Source organism: Myxocyprinus asiaticus, chromosome 45 (genome assembly GCF_019703515.2).
Source record: "Myxocyprinus asiaticus isolate MX2 ecotype Aquarium Trade chromosome 45, UBuf_Myxa_2, whole genome shotgun sequence".
NCBI lineage: Eukaryota > Metazoa > Chordata > Actinopteri > Cypriniformes > Catostomidae > Myxocyprinus > Myxocyprinus asiaticus.
In genome coordinates this window covers 3,282,941-3,302,442 of record NC_059388.1, presented here as the reverse complement: position 1 = coordinate 3,302,442, position 19,502 = coordinate 3,282,941, and the positions used below count along the sequence as shown (strand labels likewise).

The 19,502-nt window shown below is 37.7% G+C and overlaps 1 protein-coding gene across 3 annotated transcripts in view; it reads right to left on the bottom strand.

The window, feature by feature from the left end:
- The window catches only part of LOC127435325 (TBC1 domain family member 22A-like), a 239,438-nt gene that overhangs the window by 135,838 nt on the left and 84,098 nt on the right, over nucleotides 1-19,502 (bottom strand). For all 3 annotated transcript variants that reach the window (XM_051688729.1, XM_051688731.1, XM_051688730.1), the window contains one exon: nucleotides 3,056-3,162. In XM_051688729.1, the coding sequence (XP_051544689.1) occupies nucleotides 3,056-3,162 (107 nt within the window). The remainder of the gene's footprint in view (nucleotides 1-3,055; nucleotides 3,163-19,502) is intronic.

Below are 19,502 nucleotides of genomic sequence, written 5' to 3'. Positions count from 1 at the left end.
GGAGAAAAATCATTAGCACCTAGGAGAATATGCTTTGTACACACAAATTACCACAGTAATTAGCAACAAAATACCACAAAAGCTTTGGAGGGCCAGGAGTGCATTTCAATCTAATACCAGAAAGAAGGGTTGATTTAGTGAATACAAATGCTCTTTATGTGTGAGGAGAATATCATCTGATCTCAGTGTGAGAGAGAGAGTCTATATTTCTCTATACATACTTCAAACACACCAGCGGAATTGGGTGTTTCTTCAGCTATTGCCACTTTTATGTCCCACGGGTTGATTTTATTAAAACTAACTGATTTCATTTTTATTTTTAAATAAGAAGGTCACATTAAAAATGTCTTGGAAACATTTTATCAAGTCTTAGCAATTTTTTTAAACTATGACAATCCAAACAATGAGTTAAAGCAATAAGCAAATAGGTAAGCAAACCAATTTCAGCAAGTGCATTTTAAGTGCATTTGTGTTTACTCTTGTATAATTTGGGTATTTTCTTGGGTTGCTACTTGATGTTTGGTTGCTACTTGATGCAACTTTACCAATGTAAAATCTGGGTACTGAAGCTAAATCAGTTGAGAACAGCTGAGTTAATGCATTAGGAATCATGAACTAACAATGAAAAATAATTTGTATCAATCTTGGTTAATATCAATTTATAAATTTACTATTGTTTATTGTTTGTTCATAATGCATTAAATAATGTTAATTCATTAATCATTAATAAAATTAATAAATATAGTTTAATAACATTTTGCAATGAGGTTCTATTTGTTAACATTAGTGAATGCATTAGGTATTATGAACTAACAACAAACAAGATTTTTTTTTTTTTTTCAGTATTTAATAAACTTGGTTAATGTTATAAACAAAAATCATTGTTCATTGTGAGTTCATAATGCTTTAATGTTAACATACTAAACTTTCAATTTAAAAAATGTATCAGTATATGCTGAAGTTAACATTAACCAAGAGCTGAAAAAGTATTGTTTACTGTTATTTTATGTTAACCTTATGGTATAGTGGTATACCATTTCAATAATTATTTAAAATAATTTATATAAAACTTTACAAAAATTAAAGTTAACATTCTTAAGTTAGTGAACTTGGTTACCAAGGAGACAATAGTGTGAGTGAAGACCATGCTTGAGATGAAATTTGAGACATGAAGAAAAAAAAAAGAATCACGTAACTATCGATTGTGAACTGAATATTTCCAATCAAGCTATAATTGTCAAATCAAGCTAATTGTATATTATTTAACTGTAATTATGATATAAAAAAATGCCAGTAGTCAAGACAAAAGGAGTCTGCTATTTTAAAAATAAAATAATAATAATAAATAAATATACATACATATATATATATATATATATATATATATATATATATATATATATATATATATATATATATATATACATATATACACACACACACACACACACACACACACACATATATATATATATATATATATATATATATATATATATATACACACACACACACACACAGTATATATATATATATATTCACAATTTAGAATAATAGTAAAGTCATCAAAACTATGGAAGAACAGAAATGGAACTATGGGAATTATGTTGTGACTAAACAAAATCCAAAATAAATCAAAACTGTGTTATATTTTAGCATCTTCAAAGTAGTCACCCTTTGCCTAGAATTTGCAGACATGTACTCTTGATATTTTCTCATCCAACTTCTTGAGGTATCACCCTGGGATGCTTTTTAAACAGTATTGAAGGAGTTCCCATCTATGTTGGGCACTTATTGGCTGCTTTTCTTTATTATTTGGTCCAAGTCATCAATTTCAAAAACTTGTTTTTTATTTTTTATTAAATTTTAGTTTTATAATGAAATAAATTAATATGGTGGCACAATTATATTTTTGTCTACAAAACTAATTTCAAACATTTAAGCATACGCCTTCAGATCAAAAGATTTTTAAGATCACGAGAATCATTTCAGTCAAGTGTTTCAAAACATTTGATCGGTAGTGTATATTAATTTGAGATTATTGGAAATTATCATTTTTAATTTTTATTTAATCATAAAAAAAAAATTAAAAAAATAAAAACTGAATTCCCTTGAGATGCATGTATATCCACTTTTGGATTGTGTTAGTAGTAAAATTAAACTAGAGTGTCTGAAAAGTGTTTTAAAGCTGGATTGTGTTTGTTGGCATCTCCAAACAGTATTGGAAAACCAAATTGCAAATATACTATTTCAAACATGTTTCCCAAACCCTCCCCATCTGCCATTTGTCTAGCAAACAGATAGTCCCAGCCCCAGACTTACACCATTAGTTGAGAAATGTTGGACAGAATAGGTTTTGACAGTGCCACAGTTACAGTGTTTAAACTTTTCGGGGAAATCAACCTATAATTGGTTTACATATAGTTGTCTCTGTACATTAAGCTTGGATAGGAGAAAGTATTTAAAATCGAAAAAAACTACACCCTTACTTCAAGGGAGTTTAATTTCTACAAGTCCACATGACCAAAAGTGCCCATAGTTAACAACCAATTACAGAGTCTTACATCAACAAGAAGGAAAAACCGACAAACTGCTGGCCACATGGGCCTCTTTTGCTGTCTTCTGAGAGCAGACTGTGGAAATATGAGGATGAGCAGACCACAGCCACATACCTTCAAACCACAACATGTGTCCTGTCTCAGCGGCAAAAACAACATGGGTGTTTTATGACCTTAAATCAATTAGAGACGAGGCAGGCAAGACAAAGTGAATGCGGGGCAGGGGGGTATTTTCAGTTTCCCATGACAATTCAACACCACTCGGGCCTTTGGATAAGGTTACTTCCTGCCTGTGGTGGAGAGTGAGAATATTCATCATGGGTTTTATTCATGGACAGACCGAGCGAGGAAAGGCAAAGGGACGGGGCATCTACACGCAGGGGACTCTCGCCGCGACACATTCGTCTCTTTCCCAGTGGTGTGCTCTTCACACACATACACACACACACAGTGAATGTAATCAGGACCGTACGCTGGCAGATAGTGAATCAATTTACCTGAATTCCGTCCAGGAGCTTGCTCATGCACCAGAAGCTGTCAGCCTCTATGTTCCGCAACACCTCTTCCTGCAAGCTGGAAACATTGAAATTTTCCACCTCTTCCTCTGCAAAGAGCCAAAGACAAAAGAAAATAGAAAAAGAATGAGCAAGAGAGAAAAAGAGAAAGAGAAATGGAGAGAGTGACAGTCATGTCAGTCAATAACTACAGTAGATACTGTAAACCTCGAAGATCTTGATCTTAAAAAAAAAAAAAGTTATGGTAGAATTCTTCAAACAGTTTTGGGGGCATTTTACAAGGATGTGTTCTTGTGTTCAAAAACAGTTAGACAAAGTTCAACAGAAAAGAAACAGAACTACAAATGCAAATGTATCGAGATCAGTTTGAAGTTCAACATGAAAAAGCTTTCGCAAACAATTTAACTTAATGTGACGCATTTACGCTCACTGAGCACTTTATAAGGAACACCTGTACACTTACTAAATTATGTGGTTATCTAACCTGTCAATCATGTGGCAGCAGTGCAGTGCATAAAATCATGCATATTACAGGTCAGGAGCTTCAGTTAATGTTCACACCAACCATCAGAATGGTGAAAAAATGTTTTTCGAACATGACATCATTGTTGTCGGTTGAGTCCATAGTGTTCCTAATAAAGTGCTCAGTGAGTGAATATTAAGTAAGTAAGAAGGGTTCATTTTGCTGAGGCTTGACACATATACATATAATATATATATATATATATATATATATATATATATATATATATATATATATATATATACTCACACACACACACACAGTATATATACACCGATCACCACAACATTAAAACCACCTGCCTAATATTGTGTATGTCACAATGTAAGATCTAACGGGACCCCATCTCCACCACCATAGTGCATATGAGTGAATATTAAGTAAGTAAGAAGGGTTCATTTTGCTGAGGCTTGACACATATACATATATATATATATATATATATATATATATATATATATATATATATATATATATATACACACACACACATATAATATATATATATATATATATATATACTCACACACACACACACAGTATATATACACCGATCACCACAACATTAAAACCACCTGCCTAATATTGTGTATGTCACAATGTAAGATCTAACGGGACCCCATCTCCACCACCATAGTGCATATGCTACTGTTTGTGAATGGATATGTGAATAAAAATGATATAAGACTTCTAAAATCACATGTTAAATTTGATTGCAGTAAGCATCATGTTGAACCTAACCTAACTGTTATTAAGTTTGAATACTGAATATGATGATATTGGAAGTCAAATATTATGAACTGTATGTGGACCAATAATTTAAGCAGTAAAGATGCATACTGTATGTTTCATGTATTTTTATTTTTTTTATTTTTTTTTGCCAAGTATCTCAAATATCTTTAGAAGTGTGGTAAACGTGCGAGGATGTGTATTCATCAAACTCTTACATGTCTGGTATAATAATCCAGGCCTATTGCACCAAGTTTAAACTTGTTTTTCTGATAGTTCAGTAAGCACCTACATATACAGTATTTCTTCACTGTAAACCATAGATATCCCTTTACAATAACTTATGTTAACATAAACATTACTAGATTAGATAATGTTAAACAGATTATTAAAACTGCAGCGTCCGGGGGCCTGGGTAGCTCAGCGAGTAAAGATGCTGACTACCACCCCTGGGGTCGCGAGTTTGAATCCAAGGCGTGCTGAGTGACTTCAGCCTGGTCTCCTAAGCAACTAAATTGGCGCGGTTGCTGGGGAGGGTAGAGTCACATGGGGTAACCTCCTCGTGGTCGCCATAATGCGGTTTGCTGACATGGCATTAAAACTAAATAAATAAATAAATAACCACTGGAGTCATATGGATTAGTTTTATGGTGCCTGCATTTGCTTTTTGGAGCATAAACTTTTTGGCACCCATTCACTTGCATTGCACTGACCTACAGAGCTGAAATATTCTTCTAAAAATCTTAATTTGTGTTCTGCAGAAGAAATGAAGTCACATCTGGGATGGCATGAGGGTGAGTAAATGATGAGAGAATTTTCATTTTTAGAGTGACTTAGAGTCACTTTAAAGTGATAGCTCAGCCATAATGTAATATTCCGTCATCGTTTCCCTACCCTCATGTTGTTCCAAACCCGTGTGACCTGTATTCTGTATCTGTAATACAAGTCATGTATTATTTGAGTAAACTGAGTAGATGTTGGTGGGTAATGTTTAAAACTGGATATTGATTGAACTGTAAGATTAATTATTAAGTGTCTTTGAAGTTCATCCCAAATTAATTGAGAAAGTGTACATAGATGCAGTATCCTTTTTTATTTGGCTAATGAAGGCTTTAGTTGTCATTAATTTATTGTCTATGTATTCCATTTTAAGAGAGTGTAGTCCATCCTTTGACCAAGATGATGCAGGAAGAGGTCAGTGGCAAGTGAAGAATCACTTGTTGTAGGGTTAGAGTTAGCTGCTGTTTATCTTCGGTTAAGTTCATCATAATAGATTGAAGTGATGCAGACAGTGATCATTGAAACGTCCTTGCTGTCTGACTGGCACAGGCTGCAGTAGCACTAGTAGTTATGTAGTCTCGGTGGGACATGTGGTGAGTTTTGCGTTGATGCCGCGGAGTATAACATGAAGCCTCCACATGCGCTATGTCTCCGCAGTAACGCGCTCAACAAGCCACGTGATAAGATGCGCGAGTTGACAGTCTCAGACGCGGAGGCAACTGAGATTCGTCACTACACCACCACGAGGACTTAAAGCGCATTGGGAATTGGGCATTCCAAATTAGGGAGAAAGAGGGGAGAATAAAAACAAAAACTGCAGCGTCCAATTCAGGCCACGTCCACACTAATACGTTTTCATTTGCAAACGCGTTGATTCTGCTACGTTTACGCCTCTCATCCACGCCAGAATGGCATTTTCCGACACCGAAAACACTCTCCATTACTGCATACTTAGGAACACCATGATTTTAGAAATCAAAAAAGTGTTTTTAAATGAAAAAAGTGGGGATGTGGCCTCAATTTGAATGGTATGGATTTCCATGCATGTTTTTTCTCCCCAATTTGGAATGTCCAATTCCCAATGCGCACTAAGTCCTCGTGGTGGCGTAGTGACTCGCCTCAATCCGGGTGGCGGAGGATAAATCCCAGTTACCTCCACATCTGAGACCGTCAATCCCTGCATCAAATCACATGGCTTGTTGAGTGCGTTTCCGCGGAGACGTAGCACGTGTGGAGGCATCACACTATTCTCCGCAGCATCCACGCACAACTCATCACGTGCCCCACCGAGAGAGAGAACCACATTATGGTGACCATGAGGAGGTTAACCCATGTGACTCTACCCTCCCTAGCAACCGGGCCAATTTGGTTGCTTAGAAAGCCTGACTGGAGTCACTCAGCATGCCCTGGATTCGAACTTGCGACTCCAGGTGTGGTAGTCAGCATCTTTACTTGCTGAGCTACCCAGGCCCCCCTGAGTTCCATGCATGTTAGCAATAATGTGATAAAATAAATTGTGAACAATTTTTCACAGTTTATCACAAAACAAATGCAAAATTCAAACAAATGAGTCAGATTCATTTTCCGTGAATAGAAGCCAACTAATCCAACCAGAGCATCTCTCTTCTAGATTTAATAACCGCTGTGAATGAGTCAAACCACAGCTCAGACAGGCAAAACACAGGTTGAGCAGAGCAGGAGATCACCGAACTACACACACACAGTGCTGCTGTATCTCCTTGGCAACATGGGTCTAACCTTAAAGCAAATGCCAAGTTCTTTCTGACAGCACCAGTGAGCTGCTGGGTATATTTGCAATGCTACAGTTTAGTGAACGGACGTCCAGCTGCAGGGTGCCCACTGCATTACTGCGGTCTGACACTGCTGGTCCTCTACATGCCAAAGCACTCCTGCAAGATGCTGATTACTGTCTGATCTCTGACAAATCACAGTGGAGGGGAATGACTGGCTCTAGATCTAGAAAGTCACCATGCTGCCTGCATAAGCCTGCTTCAAAGGGGCTGTTCACACTGGATGCATTCTTGTGAGCAAAAACAGACAGACAGAGGCCTAATTTACACTTATAAGTTTTTATTAGTAAATGCATTGGTTTTGCTATGTTTACGCCCCTCTTATCCACACTGAAACAGCTTTTTCGTCCACCGAAAACTGAACATTTTAATTGCAGCATACTTTGGAAAAACAATGAATTGGGAAACTGAAAACAGATAAGTGTGGATGTGGCCAGTGCAGCGGAATGTAAAAATGTAGGCATCTTGAGATGCATGTTTTAAAGTTGAACTACTATTAACTTGACAGCATCTTAAAACAAGTTGATGTCCACATGAATGGCTGAACCCAGGGTTTCCCAGCAGAAAATTGCCCAGAGCATAACACTCCCTCCACCAGCTTGTCGTGGATCGGACTTATTGTTTCAACACATCCCATAGATGCTCAATCGGATTGAGATCTGGGGAATTTGGAGGCCAGTGCAACACCTTGAACTCTTCATCATGTTCCTCAAACCATTCCAGAACAATGTGTGCAGTGTGGCAGAGCGTATTATCCTGCTGAAAGAGGACAGTGCCATTAGGGAATACCATTGCCATGATGGGGTGTACCTGGTCTGCAACGATGTTTAGGTAGGTGGCATGTGTCAAATTGATGTCCACATGAATGGCCGAACCCAGGGTTTCCCAGCAGAACATTGCACAGAGCATCACACTCCCTCCACCGGCTTGTTGTCTTCTCAGAGTTCATCCTGGTGCCATCACTTCCCCAGGTAAACGGTGCATACGTACACAGCCATCCACATGATGAAAAGAAAATGGGACTCATCAGACCAGGCGACCTTCTTCCACTACTCCAAGGTCCAGTTCCTAAGCTTGTGTGCCCATTGTAGGCACTTTCGACGGTGGTCAGGGGTCATCATGAGCACTCTAAACCATCTACAGCTATGCAGCAGGGTGCGATGCACTGGGTGTTGTGACACATTCCTCCTGTAACCATCATTCAAATTTCTGTGACTTGTGCCACAGCAGACCTTCTGTCGGTTTGGACCAGACAGGATAGCCTTTGCTGCCCTTGTGCATCGATGAGCCTTGGGCACCCGACACCCTGTCACCGGTTTGTGGTTTGTCCCTCCTTGGACCACTGTCAACAGGTACTCACCACTGCTGACCGGGAGCACCACAAAAGCCTGGTCGTTTCAGAGATGCTCTGACCCAGTCATCTGGCCATAACAATTTGGCCCTTGTCAAAGTTGCTCAAGTCTTTACTCCTGCCCATTTCTGCTGCATTCAGCACGTTGAGTATGAGAACTGATTGTTCGCTTACCATCTAATCTACCCAGACCTTGACATGTGGCCTTGTTAGAAGAGGATCAGTGTTTTTCACTTCACCTGTGAGTGGTCATAATATTTTGGGTCATTAGTGAATATTTAGATTTTAGAAAAAATTAATCCTATTTTTAGGGCCATTAAGATTTTTTGCATAATTTTAATGAGTTACACACATTTTAGACCCAATTCACAGTACAAAAATGCAAAAAAGATATTCATTATGATTCATTACTGCAACATGAAAAAATAAATAAAAAATAGGCCAGTGCAACAAAAAAAAAAAAAAAAATATATATATATATATATATATATATATATATATATATATATATATATATATATATATATATATTTTTTTTATTTATTTATTTTTTTTTTCATGTTGCAGTAATGAATCATAATTTCAGATGGCTGTCGTGGATTTCGCTTCTGTTCGGTTTGTTTGGGGCTCCGGCTATGTTCCAGCAGCTCATGGACCGAGTCCTCAGACCGCTTGTTGCTTATGCCTCTTCCTATTTAGACGATATCATTATTTACAGTAATGATTGGCAGCAGTACCTGCAACATCTGAGGGCTGTCCTGAGGTCACTGAGGCGAGTGGGATTCACGGCAAACCCAAAGAACTGCGCAATTGGGTGGGTGGAGTTACGGTATCTGGGCTTTCACTTGGGCCACGCGCAGGTGCGGCCCCAAATTGATAAAACCGCAGTGACTGCAGCCTGCCCAAGACCTAAGACCAAAAAGGAGGTAAGACAGTTCCGTTACTACCTGTTAGGGCGGGCCTTCACCCTCTGTTCGGATCACGCCCACTCCAGTGGCTCCACCGCATGAAGGATACTAATGCGTGGATCACCCGTTGGTATCTGGTGTTACAGCCTTTTAAATTTGAGGTGGAACACAGGCCGGGGGCGCAGATGGCTGTCGCGGATTTCCTCTCCAGAAATTGGGGGTGGGGGGGGGGAGGTGGGCAGGCCGGATAGCTCCCTGGCCTGAGTCGGGCGGTGTGGGTGTGTGGCGAGGGCGTGATTGAGTGTCCGTCCGGGGAGAGGGAAAATGGTAAGGATTCATCCCTGGGTGATTATTATGGTAACAGCTGTTTCTTGTTGCAGTAATCCTGGAAGAGTCATTAGAGAGGAGCCGAAGCCAGAGGAGGGGGAGAGATACCCAGCAGAGAGACACATTTGTGTGTGAAGAGAGTGTTATGCTGAAAAGCAAACTGACTTTGAGTTTTGAGTATTATTAAAAGAGTGAAAGAAACCCGTTACCTGAAATCCCACTTCCTCTGTCCTACACAGTCCAGACTTGTTACATGGCATTTTCACAAGATGAAGGCATACAATAAGCCAACATCACCTCACCTATGGTCAAAAGTAGAACTGCAAGTACATTACGTGTTTGGGGTGAATGATGATTTTGTAGCCATTGTAGCAGTCTCCTATCTAGTGGCCCGATATGTATTAGCCAAATACATTATTTATGATTAATTATCTTAAGTGTCATTTGTTTGCCACTTGGCTTGATTTTTGGTTATCTAATGTAACTGTGTCCAAATTAGATTTTTTTTGTAAGCTATGCAAGCTTTGAAAAAAACGATATTTGCTATTAAAAATACACGCATACAACATTTTTGCATCAAATACCCTGAGACACAAATCACACCTCTATTTGCATGTACACCATCTCGAGGGGTGAATCAGTGAAGTCACTGTTAAATTGAGTGAATAGCATGTATTACTCATGTACTGGAGCGAGTGAGTGTAAAGGTTCACACACACGCAGGGGTGGAAAGAGTACTGAAAAATAATAATCAAGTAAAAGTACTGTTACTTCTTAAAAAAATTAGTTTGAGTAAAAGTAAACTACTCAAGTAAGAGTAAAAGAGTAGCTCATTTAAAAGTACTCATGAGTAGTGAGTATTGAGTTGCGAAAGCTATGGCCCTTTAAAATAAAAACTCGATGCTGCAATTTAAAAATGTAGCACACATACCGTCATTTACATTCCCTTCTATGGCTGTTTGCCAGAAAGAATAAAAAAAATAAATAAAATAAAAATATGTATTTTATATGTGTTTGTGATTGACAACTTTTAAAATACATCACTTATCTATGATACTGTAAACACTACATGAATCTGATAAAAAAAAGATGAAAAGATGAAAAAGTTATTTTCAATATCATAGTGTATGAAACAATTACATTAAAATCAGTTTATGTGTAGGGTCTAAATGTTCCTTAATGCCGACTGAGAGAGTTATTGTTGCGCATTAAACATGTTCAAAACAATGCAAGGAATTAAAAAAAACACTAAAAAAGCAGGGTCACTTGGCACGTCATGTCCCACACAATAGAGGTGGTAAAGCAGTTGTTTGGTACAGGGGCCACATTGGGCTTTAAAGGAATAATTCACAAAAAAATGACAATTCTCTCATCATTTAGTCACCCTTATGCCATCCCGGATGTGTATGACTTTCTTCAGCCGATCACAATTTAAGATTTTTAGAAGAATATCTCAGCTCTTTTGGTCCATACAATGCAAGTGAATGGGTGCCAAAATTTTGAAGCTCCAAAAATCACATAAGTCAGCATAAAAGTAGACTAATCCATGTGACTCCAGTGGTTAAATCCATGTCTTCAGAAGAGATATGATAGGTTGGGTGAGAAACAGATCAATATTTAAGTCCATTTTTACTATAAATTCTCTTCCCTGCTCAGTCAATCTCCACTTTAACTTTCACATTCTTCTTCTTTTGTTTTTGGTGATTCACATTCTTCATGCATATTGCCATCTACTGGGCAGGGAGAAGAATTTCTAGCAAAAATGGACTTAAATATTGATTTGTTTCTCACCCACACCTATCATATCACTTCTGAAGTCATGGATTTAACCACTGGAGTCATATGGATTACTTTTGTGCTGCCTTTATGGGCTTTTTGGAGTGTCAAAATTTGGAGTGTCAGGACAGGGAAGTAGCAAACACAGACGGTGGGAAAATAGCACATTAAAAGTACAGTTAGAGCACTTAAAATGTACTCAAGTAAAAGTATATAATTTTAAAACTACTTAAAAAGGTAAAATTCCTGGGAAAAACTACTTAATTACAGTAACGTGAGTATTTGTAATTTGTTACTTTACACCCCTTCCTGCAAATACCGCATGCATGCACAGATTCATGAAAACACTCTGAGGTCATCATCACGCCATATGTCTGAACTCATTGCAACAGAAAAGAGCAGATGTCGGTAGAGATCCATCCAGCTTGCACAGTAAACAGACAAAACATAGTAAACATCACACATACTGTACTGCCTCTCTCAAGAATTTAACTCCTAGAGATCTCTGCTGATAAAACATGATTTTGCAATTTACATAAGCCACAAACGGCTGATTTAATAGCTACTTATAATCAGTGATTCCCAACCAAAGGTACGTGGACCTCAAGGTGTACTTAAAAGTAATATTCCAGGTTAAAAAAAAAAGTTAAGCTCAGTCGAAAGTGTTTGTGGTATAATACTGATTAACACAAAAATTTATTCAGACTTGTCCCTCCTTTTCTATAAAAAACAAAAATCTGAGCTAGGCACTTACAATGGAAGTTACAATCCATAAACGTTAAAATATTCACTGATTCAAAATTATAGCCACAAGATATAAATAATAATAGTGTGAGAAAATTTGTTTACTAACCTTTTCCATTTAAAGTTAAATAAAATTTATAATCAAATAATAAACAAAACATTTCACTGCCCAAAATATCCTAATATTTTATTGTGCATGGTTGAATGTTGTGAATGGTGGACAAATGCTGTAAAAGAATGTATTTAAAGCAGCTTTGAAAATAGTTAGTCAATAATAAATAGGTGCTGTTTATCTGTTTAGAGTTGCTGTCTTTTTTAATTGTCCCCGACAATTAAAAAAGTTACACAGTTAATTCATCAAGCTATTATGGACCGGTTCAAGCTGACAACATTGCGTGGACCACAAGAGACTCCAGAAGCATACATATGTAGCTACATTACGCCTAAAAAGATGTAATATCCAATATTAATACTATTTTATTTTGATATGCTCTTTTTAGTAAACTGTGAGAGACATGATGTGGGTGACTTGACTCAATGAAGTTCTTGATTTTAAGTTTTTAACCACGATGAAACCACAATGCAAGCCCCGTCTTGGCTGCACAAATGCCACACGCAATTTTACCAGTTGTCAGGTCCCGTGTCGTGTGAAACTGCCTTGTTTAGTTTCTATTACATTGGATACATACCCGTCTTTATGTTTTCGATGTGCCAGCCACCTCGGTAGTCGATGTTATACAGTAGTCTCTGTAGTAACATTCAAGCGTATTGGTTGACTGATGAGTGTGCCTGTGCACGTGCGTATTTGTGTGTGCGTGTGCATGGACTCGGAAAAAAAATCCAGAGTCTCAAAGGCTTGAGTCCAAGTCAAGTCTGAGTAAAAGTACATCTATGACAAGTCCAAAGTCCATTAAAATTGGACTCATGACACAGACTCAACTGCAAATCCAAACTCGAGTACCCCAACTCTAATATATATATATATATATATATATATATATATATATATATATATATATATATATATATATATATATACTGTTGGCGCAGTTTGGGCGGCACGAGGGGGACCTACACAATATTAGGCAGGTAGTTTTAATGTTGTGGCTGATCGGTGTATGTATATATATATGTATGTGTGTAAATATATATATATATATATATATATATATATATATATATATATATATATATATATATATATATATATATATATAATACATATATCACACACACACACACACACACACCAGTCAGTTCCGGTCCTCTAATCTGATTGGACGAGAGACGTTCCATAAGTACTGATAGCCTCACATCATCAGCACTCAGACACTTCACTGTGTGTTTCACTCCACTTGTGTTCATGCTGTTCTAAACTAAAGTGTAAGAGCAGTGCAGATGTGTTAAGAGCTATCTGTCTCTTTACATTTAATTTTGTGACATTACACATTTTAGGTGGAGGCAAAAGACCATTTTGTGTGTAATATGAGCCAGTTCAGGTGGCGTGCAGTGAGTCTGCATCAGTCAGTGTTTACATTCAACAGCACTCCGTGATCGCTCGTATTACTACTACACTACTAAAACTAGGAAATAGCTTTAAACAGCTTTAAACTAACAACTTCAGCTTTAAGGCTCATCACAGCCTGAGAGACACAACAGACTGATTAATTACACAAACTCAAGGCGCTTACCTCTTACCGGAGTTTCAACACTGGAGATGACATACAGTTTAAACTTGAACGTGTATGTTAAGGAGATTGCGGTTTCTATAGTGAAAGTCTCTTGCACACCAGCTACCGCAAAATAGGGAGGAATACCCCCTCTTGAACGGCTATTTTTCCAATGAGAAAATAGAATGAATTTCACCAAAATGACATTATCTTCAGAAAGCTGACTAACTGACTACAGCATCATCAACAGGTGATCGCACACGCTCCGTATCTCTCTCTCTCTCTCTCTCACACACACACACACACACCCAAATACGCATACATCATTTCTCCAATAACACGTTAGAAACAGCCCAAGCCGTGATACTAGTAGTTCTGAAGTGATGTTTTTGAGAGACTTGGACGCATCATTTGGTTTGAACCACCAACAGCAGATTCTGATCTGTGGCGTAAGAATGTAGTTCCATGCACAAATGTTTTTTTATGACAGTACTCATTTTTTTCTAATTTTTTTTTTCTAATTTACTTGTTGATTGAACTGTTGTATATAAGCAATATCACACTCGCAATCGTGCTATATGACCCTAAATCAGCACTGATGTGATTGCGGTTTTAGAAAGTAGTTCCATGCACAAATGCGTTTTTTATGACTACTCAGTTCTTCCTAGTTTTATCAAATTTACTTGTTCTTTGAAGTGTTGTATATAAGCAATATCACACTCGCAATTATGCTAGAAGGCCCTAAATCAGTGCTGATGTAGGGCCATATCGCACTCTTGCTTATATATATATAAGTACTGTGCAAAAGTTTTAGGCACTTGGGAAAAATGTTACATAGTGAGGATGTCTTCAAAAATAATGCCATAAATTGTTTATCAATTAACGTCATACAAAGTCGAGTAAACATAAAAAAAGCTAAATCAATATTTGGTGTGACCACCTTGGCTTTCAAAACAGCACCAATTCTCTTAGGTACACCTGGACACTTGGCAAATAGGATGTTCCAGGCTTCTTGGAGAATTTGCCTCAGTTCTTCTATCTATTTCAGCTGTCTCAATTGATTCTGTCTCTTCTTGTAATCCCAGACTGACTGAATATTCAGTGGGAGGCTCTGTGGGGACCATGCCATCTGTTGCAGGGCTCCCTGTTCTTCTATTCTATAGACTCTAGATTTCATCAAAAATGACTTTTTTCCAAATAGTAATGGTGCTGTTTTTTACATCAGTAATGTCTTGACTATATTTTGTCATCAGTTGAATGCCACTTTGGTGAATAAAAGTACCAATTTCTTTCCATAAGAGCAAAATCTGTACATTATTCCAAACTTTTGGCTGCCAGTGTGTGTGTGTGTGTGTGTGTGTGTGTGTGTATGTATATATATATATATATATATATATATATATATATATATATATATATATATATATATATATATATATATATATATATATATATATATATATATATATATATATATATATATGCGGAAGTGATAGATTATATATTTTCACAGATTCTATATTTCTCAATCTCCATATAAACTTATGGAAAATGCAAATACTAAACTCAAAACAAATCTGCAACAACAGCATCCACATATTTTTATGCTAATTTTAGGCTATCACATAAAACATGCTGGATGGAAATACAAACATGAAAATAAACTTTCGAAAATGTGCATTAAAAAAAATAAAAAGCTTTCTTGAGGTGGATACATTTTTATTCAGTAAGAAGACATGGAAACACATTTACCAAATATATTCCTATAGAATTTATATAGGATTGCAGATGCGCAACAAAAAAGGAATATGACTTTGCCTCAACAAGCAATGTGAACACAATTTGCTCAGAGAATATTATCAACATTGCATAGCATCTGAAATGTTGCTCTGGTTATTCTGAAATGCCAAAGCCTCTCATCAAAATAATTGGCTATGTTTACCTTCTTGAACTGTCTGACACGCTTTCGCTCACAGACTGAAGGCATCTGCAGCTGAAAGCTAGCAAACATGAGGTTCGTGAGAGCATTTCGACTAGGCACTTTAAACCGCAAGTAATTCATTACATTGAACAAAAGAGCCACAGTGGCTTCCCTTGTGGCCACAAATTCCATTTTGTGCCAATTTCCCCAGATGTGACGATTTTGTTCTCTTGAACACCTGGTATGGAAGTGCTGCTTTTTTGCAAATTGTTTTTCCAATATTCTGATTTTTCACATAAATTAAATTAATAACTTGGATGGGAAAATTTTTTTTTCCTCAAAGTGAATCATAGTAACAATGACCGGTTTAATCAAATTAAAGATAATGCTAAGTGATATCCAGTGTAATATGAGGAACACATTTCTGCTTTGATGTCAATAAAATTGATACTTGGGCCTTATTAATAGATGTGGTAGTACATACGACAAAAAAGTTTAGGAAACACTGATTTAAAAGAACAGTTCGCCTACATGACATTTCATGAAATGCCCAACGCAATACAACAGAAACAGAATAAGGCGACTGACAAAATGACCTGCCGCTTGTTACTTGTCAAAGTCATGGCTAGTTAGGCCAAAACTCTGATTTACATGGAAGTGATAGATGTTATCGTTTGTCACATTATTGTGGCACTCCTAAACGCAAATCTCAAACCATTCCATCTGGAGTCAGGCTTTATCACTTCCTGTTGGCATGTGGCTGTTTCCCTTCAATAGAGGTGAAGGGCAGATTTCCTCTGGCATACTGGAACTGCAAGTAGCTGGAATGATCCCACAGCCCTGCAGCATTATATGCCCTCGGTTTGCAGCCCAGCACAACCAGTCGACATCAAGTTAATGGAAGCTGTGAGCTTACGTCAGCCTCTTAACTGTCACCAAAGGCAGCCCAGAAGGTCTTTTACCACCCACAGGAAGTTACAGCTGCAACTCTGTCTGGTGGATTATGCAATATGACCCATAGGGTGTCCTAATCCTTTAACCCGCTACCACCCACTACCTCCCTCTGCGTTGGCTAATGAGTATCGAACAGAATCCATGGATGTGTAATTGAAGGCAAGGTTAATTAACATCGGAGTCAACTCTGCAAACATGTCCCTCCAACAGGGCTGCATAATGAGCGCTGGGGTGGAAATTTCAGTTTAAGCGTAGTTGCCGTTGATGACGAGGTGTAGATCCATTTGGGACTTATAGAGATCATTGTCAGGAGGTAATGAAGAAAATGTAGGGGAGGAACAGTCTGCTTGAAACGAGTTTCGCTTTTAGTTACTGATGTCAGTTGGACAGGCCAACAGCCCACACAAACTTAAAAACATAAGTATGGACTTCATCAATGCTAAAATATTCCCAAAGTGGCTTAATTAGGTAAGAACCCTAATTTAAATTTTCAAACGGCTTCAGTCAATGAAATGTAATCACAGAGGTACCAGATATAGGTTACTGAAAAAAACACTCCGATAGTGATCAGCAATATGCAAACTTGATTTTAAAGAAAATGTGAGTTGTGCTACCAGTGCAAAACTCAATGCCATAATGCTACAATAGGGTGTTGTGGGTATTTGCCAGGGCCATGCCAAGTGGTTCGTAATGTGTCCTGATTGGTTGTTAGCGCGTTATGCGTTGTTCGGGTGTTCTGGATGGTTACCAGAAATTAGCATTTTTTCCTCTGTTTTTATTGTATCATGTCCAATGGTGCAGGACGAGTTATGCACCGAAGCTTAATAATTAGCGTTAGAGTTTTGTTGAAATCCCTTATCCTAGTTATGTGCAATAGTAATGCTGACACTTGCCAAAGCAGAACCACTCATTAATATTTTCTTTTTTAGGCTAGAATACTTTATAAGAAAACAAAAGCGATTTTTTTGTTTGTTTGTTTGTTTTTGTTTTTTTGGAGAACACCAGAAATTTCTTATTTGGAAAAGGGAACATTAAAAGGAATGTTCCGGGTTCAAAACAAGTTAAACTTAATCGACAGCATTTGTGGCATAATTCTGATAACAAAAAAAAAAAAAAGGAAAAAATAAAAAGGCTAAAAACACAGTTGCAATAAGTGAATGGGGCTAAGAAGGCATAAACATTATAACTGTCAATATGATTTTAGTTAAAATCGCTTAACTTTATCGGTGCACCAGCTGAGGAGTTTCACCTTAACAGTAAAAGAAATATGTAAATTGGAGGGAGTTGGTCATCTGATTAATCTGAAGGACTCGTAAAATTTGGCCTAACCTTTAGAGCTCTTCTGTATCATCAACACAAGGAATACACAGTTGTAATAAAATGAGTTTTATTTATAAAAAGATAAACAAGAATAACTAACAAAAACTACAAAATGGTACTAATATGTTGAAGAATAATATAAATGAATAGGTAAATAAAAGTGCATGTGGATGGAAAGATGCAGGTGGTTGAACTGGATGTAGCAATGGTAAAGTATGACTATTATCTTATGAATGCTAAATGGCTGTTTGTCTATTAATTAATAAGGTGAAAACCTTATTTCTATTTAAACAAATAACTCAAAGTTCTAAGAGTCACGTGACGCCATGCAAGGATCGGACGTGTGAATGGCGAGCTCTGCACACTTTGCTAGTTTAACACTTTTAATGATATAAAGCAGTGAGATTCGATACACTCTGTTTCATAACTGTTCTAGGAGGACAATATGTCAAAGAATCAGAACTCCTCGGGCTCTGGAGACAATAAAAAGAAGTGCAAGAAATGCGGCGAGAGATGCTGAACATGTTGGCAATGCTGACGAAGGTCGTTACTGACTTGGAGGATCTTGCTGTGATACGTCGATCGATCAATGCCTTGGAGGCAAAGTTCTCTGATATGATTACAAGAGTGGGGGATGTCGAGAAACAGACTGATTATCTGCAGACATCGGAGAGGGAATTATCTGCTAATCCGCTAGCAACCAAGGTGGATTTGGAGTGTGTTTGTGAGCAGATGGAGGACATGGATAACCGTAGCCGGCGGAATAACGTCCGTATTGTTGGAATTCCTAAGGCCGAAGAGGGTCGGGACATGGTGAAATTCCTGTATGGGCTCCTTCCGAATCTGCTCGGCATAACAGGCCATAAGCTGGAAATCGAGCGAGCTCACAGGGTTCCGGCGCAGAGATCCGCGGAGGGAGACAGGCCCCAATCAATTCTGGACAAATTTCTGAGATCATCCGATAAAGATCTCGTGTTACGCGAGGCGAGGAGTAAAGGAAGGCTTTCTTGGGAAAAACTGAGAAGGCATTTTCTCAGTCTGGTTCAGCCCGGATCAGTCTGATTCTTAATAAAGGACAAAGATCCAAGCAAGTGTAAGAGTTACCATTCAATTTCCCTGATCCAGCTAGACGTTAACATATTGTCAAAAATTTTGGCTAACCAATCAAGTTATGACATCTCTTATACATATAGATCAGTTGAGGTTTATTCGGGGCCGTAACTCTTCTGATAACATTAGGCGTTTCATCAATATCATGTTGTCAATGGCAAATAATCAGACTCCGGTCCCTGCCATGTCACTTTAAGTTACTTTATAGACACCTGGTAGCGACGGTTCAAATGAATGGATTAATTTCAGATTATTTTACTCTGGATAAGGGCACCCGGCAGGGTTGCCCTCTTTCCCCCTTATTGTTCTGTCTTGCCCTGGAACCATTAGCAGCCACAATAGGAGAGGAGGATGATTTTCCAGGGGTGGTGGCGGGGCGCATAAGCTTTTGCTTTACGCAGATGATATTTTATTATTTGTCTCTGACCCTACTAGATCTATGCCTTGCCTCCACAGAATTATTCATTCTCTTTCTAAGTTCTCATGATACAGAGTGAATTGGTCT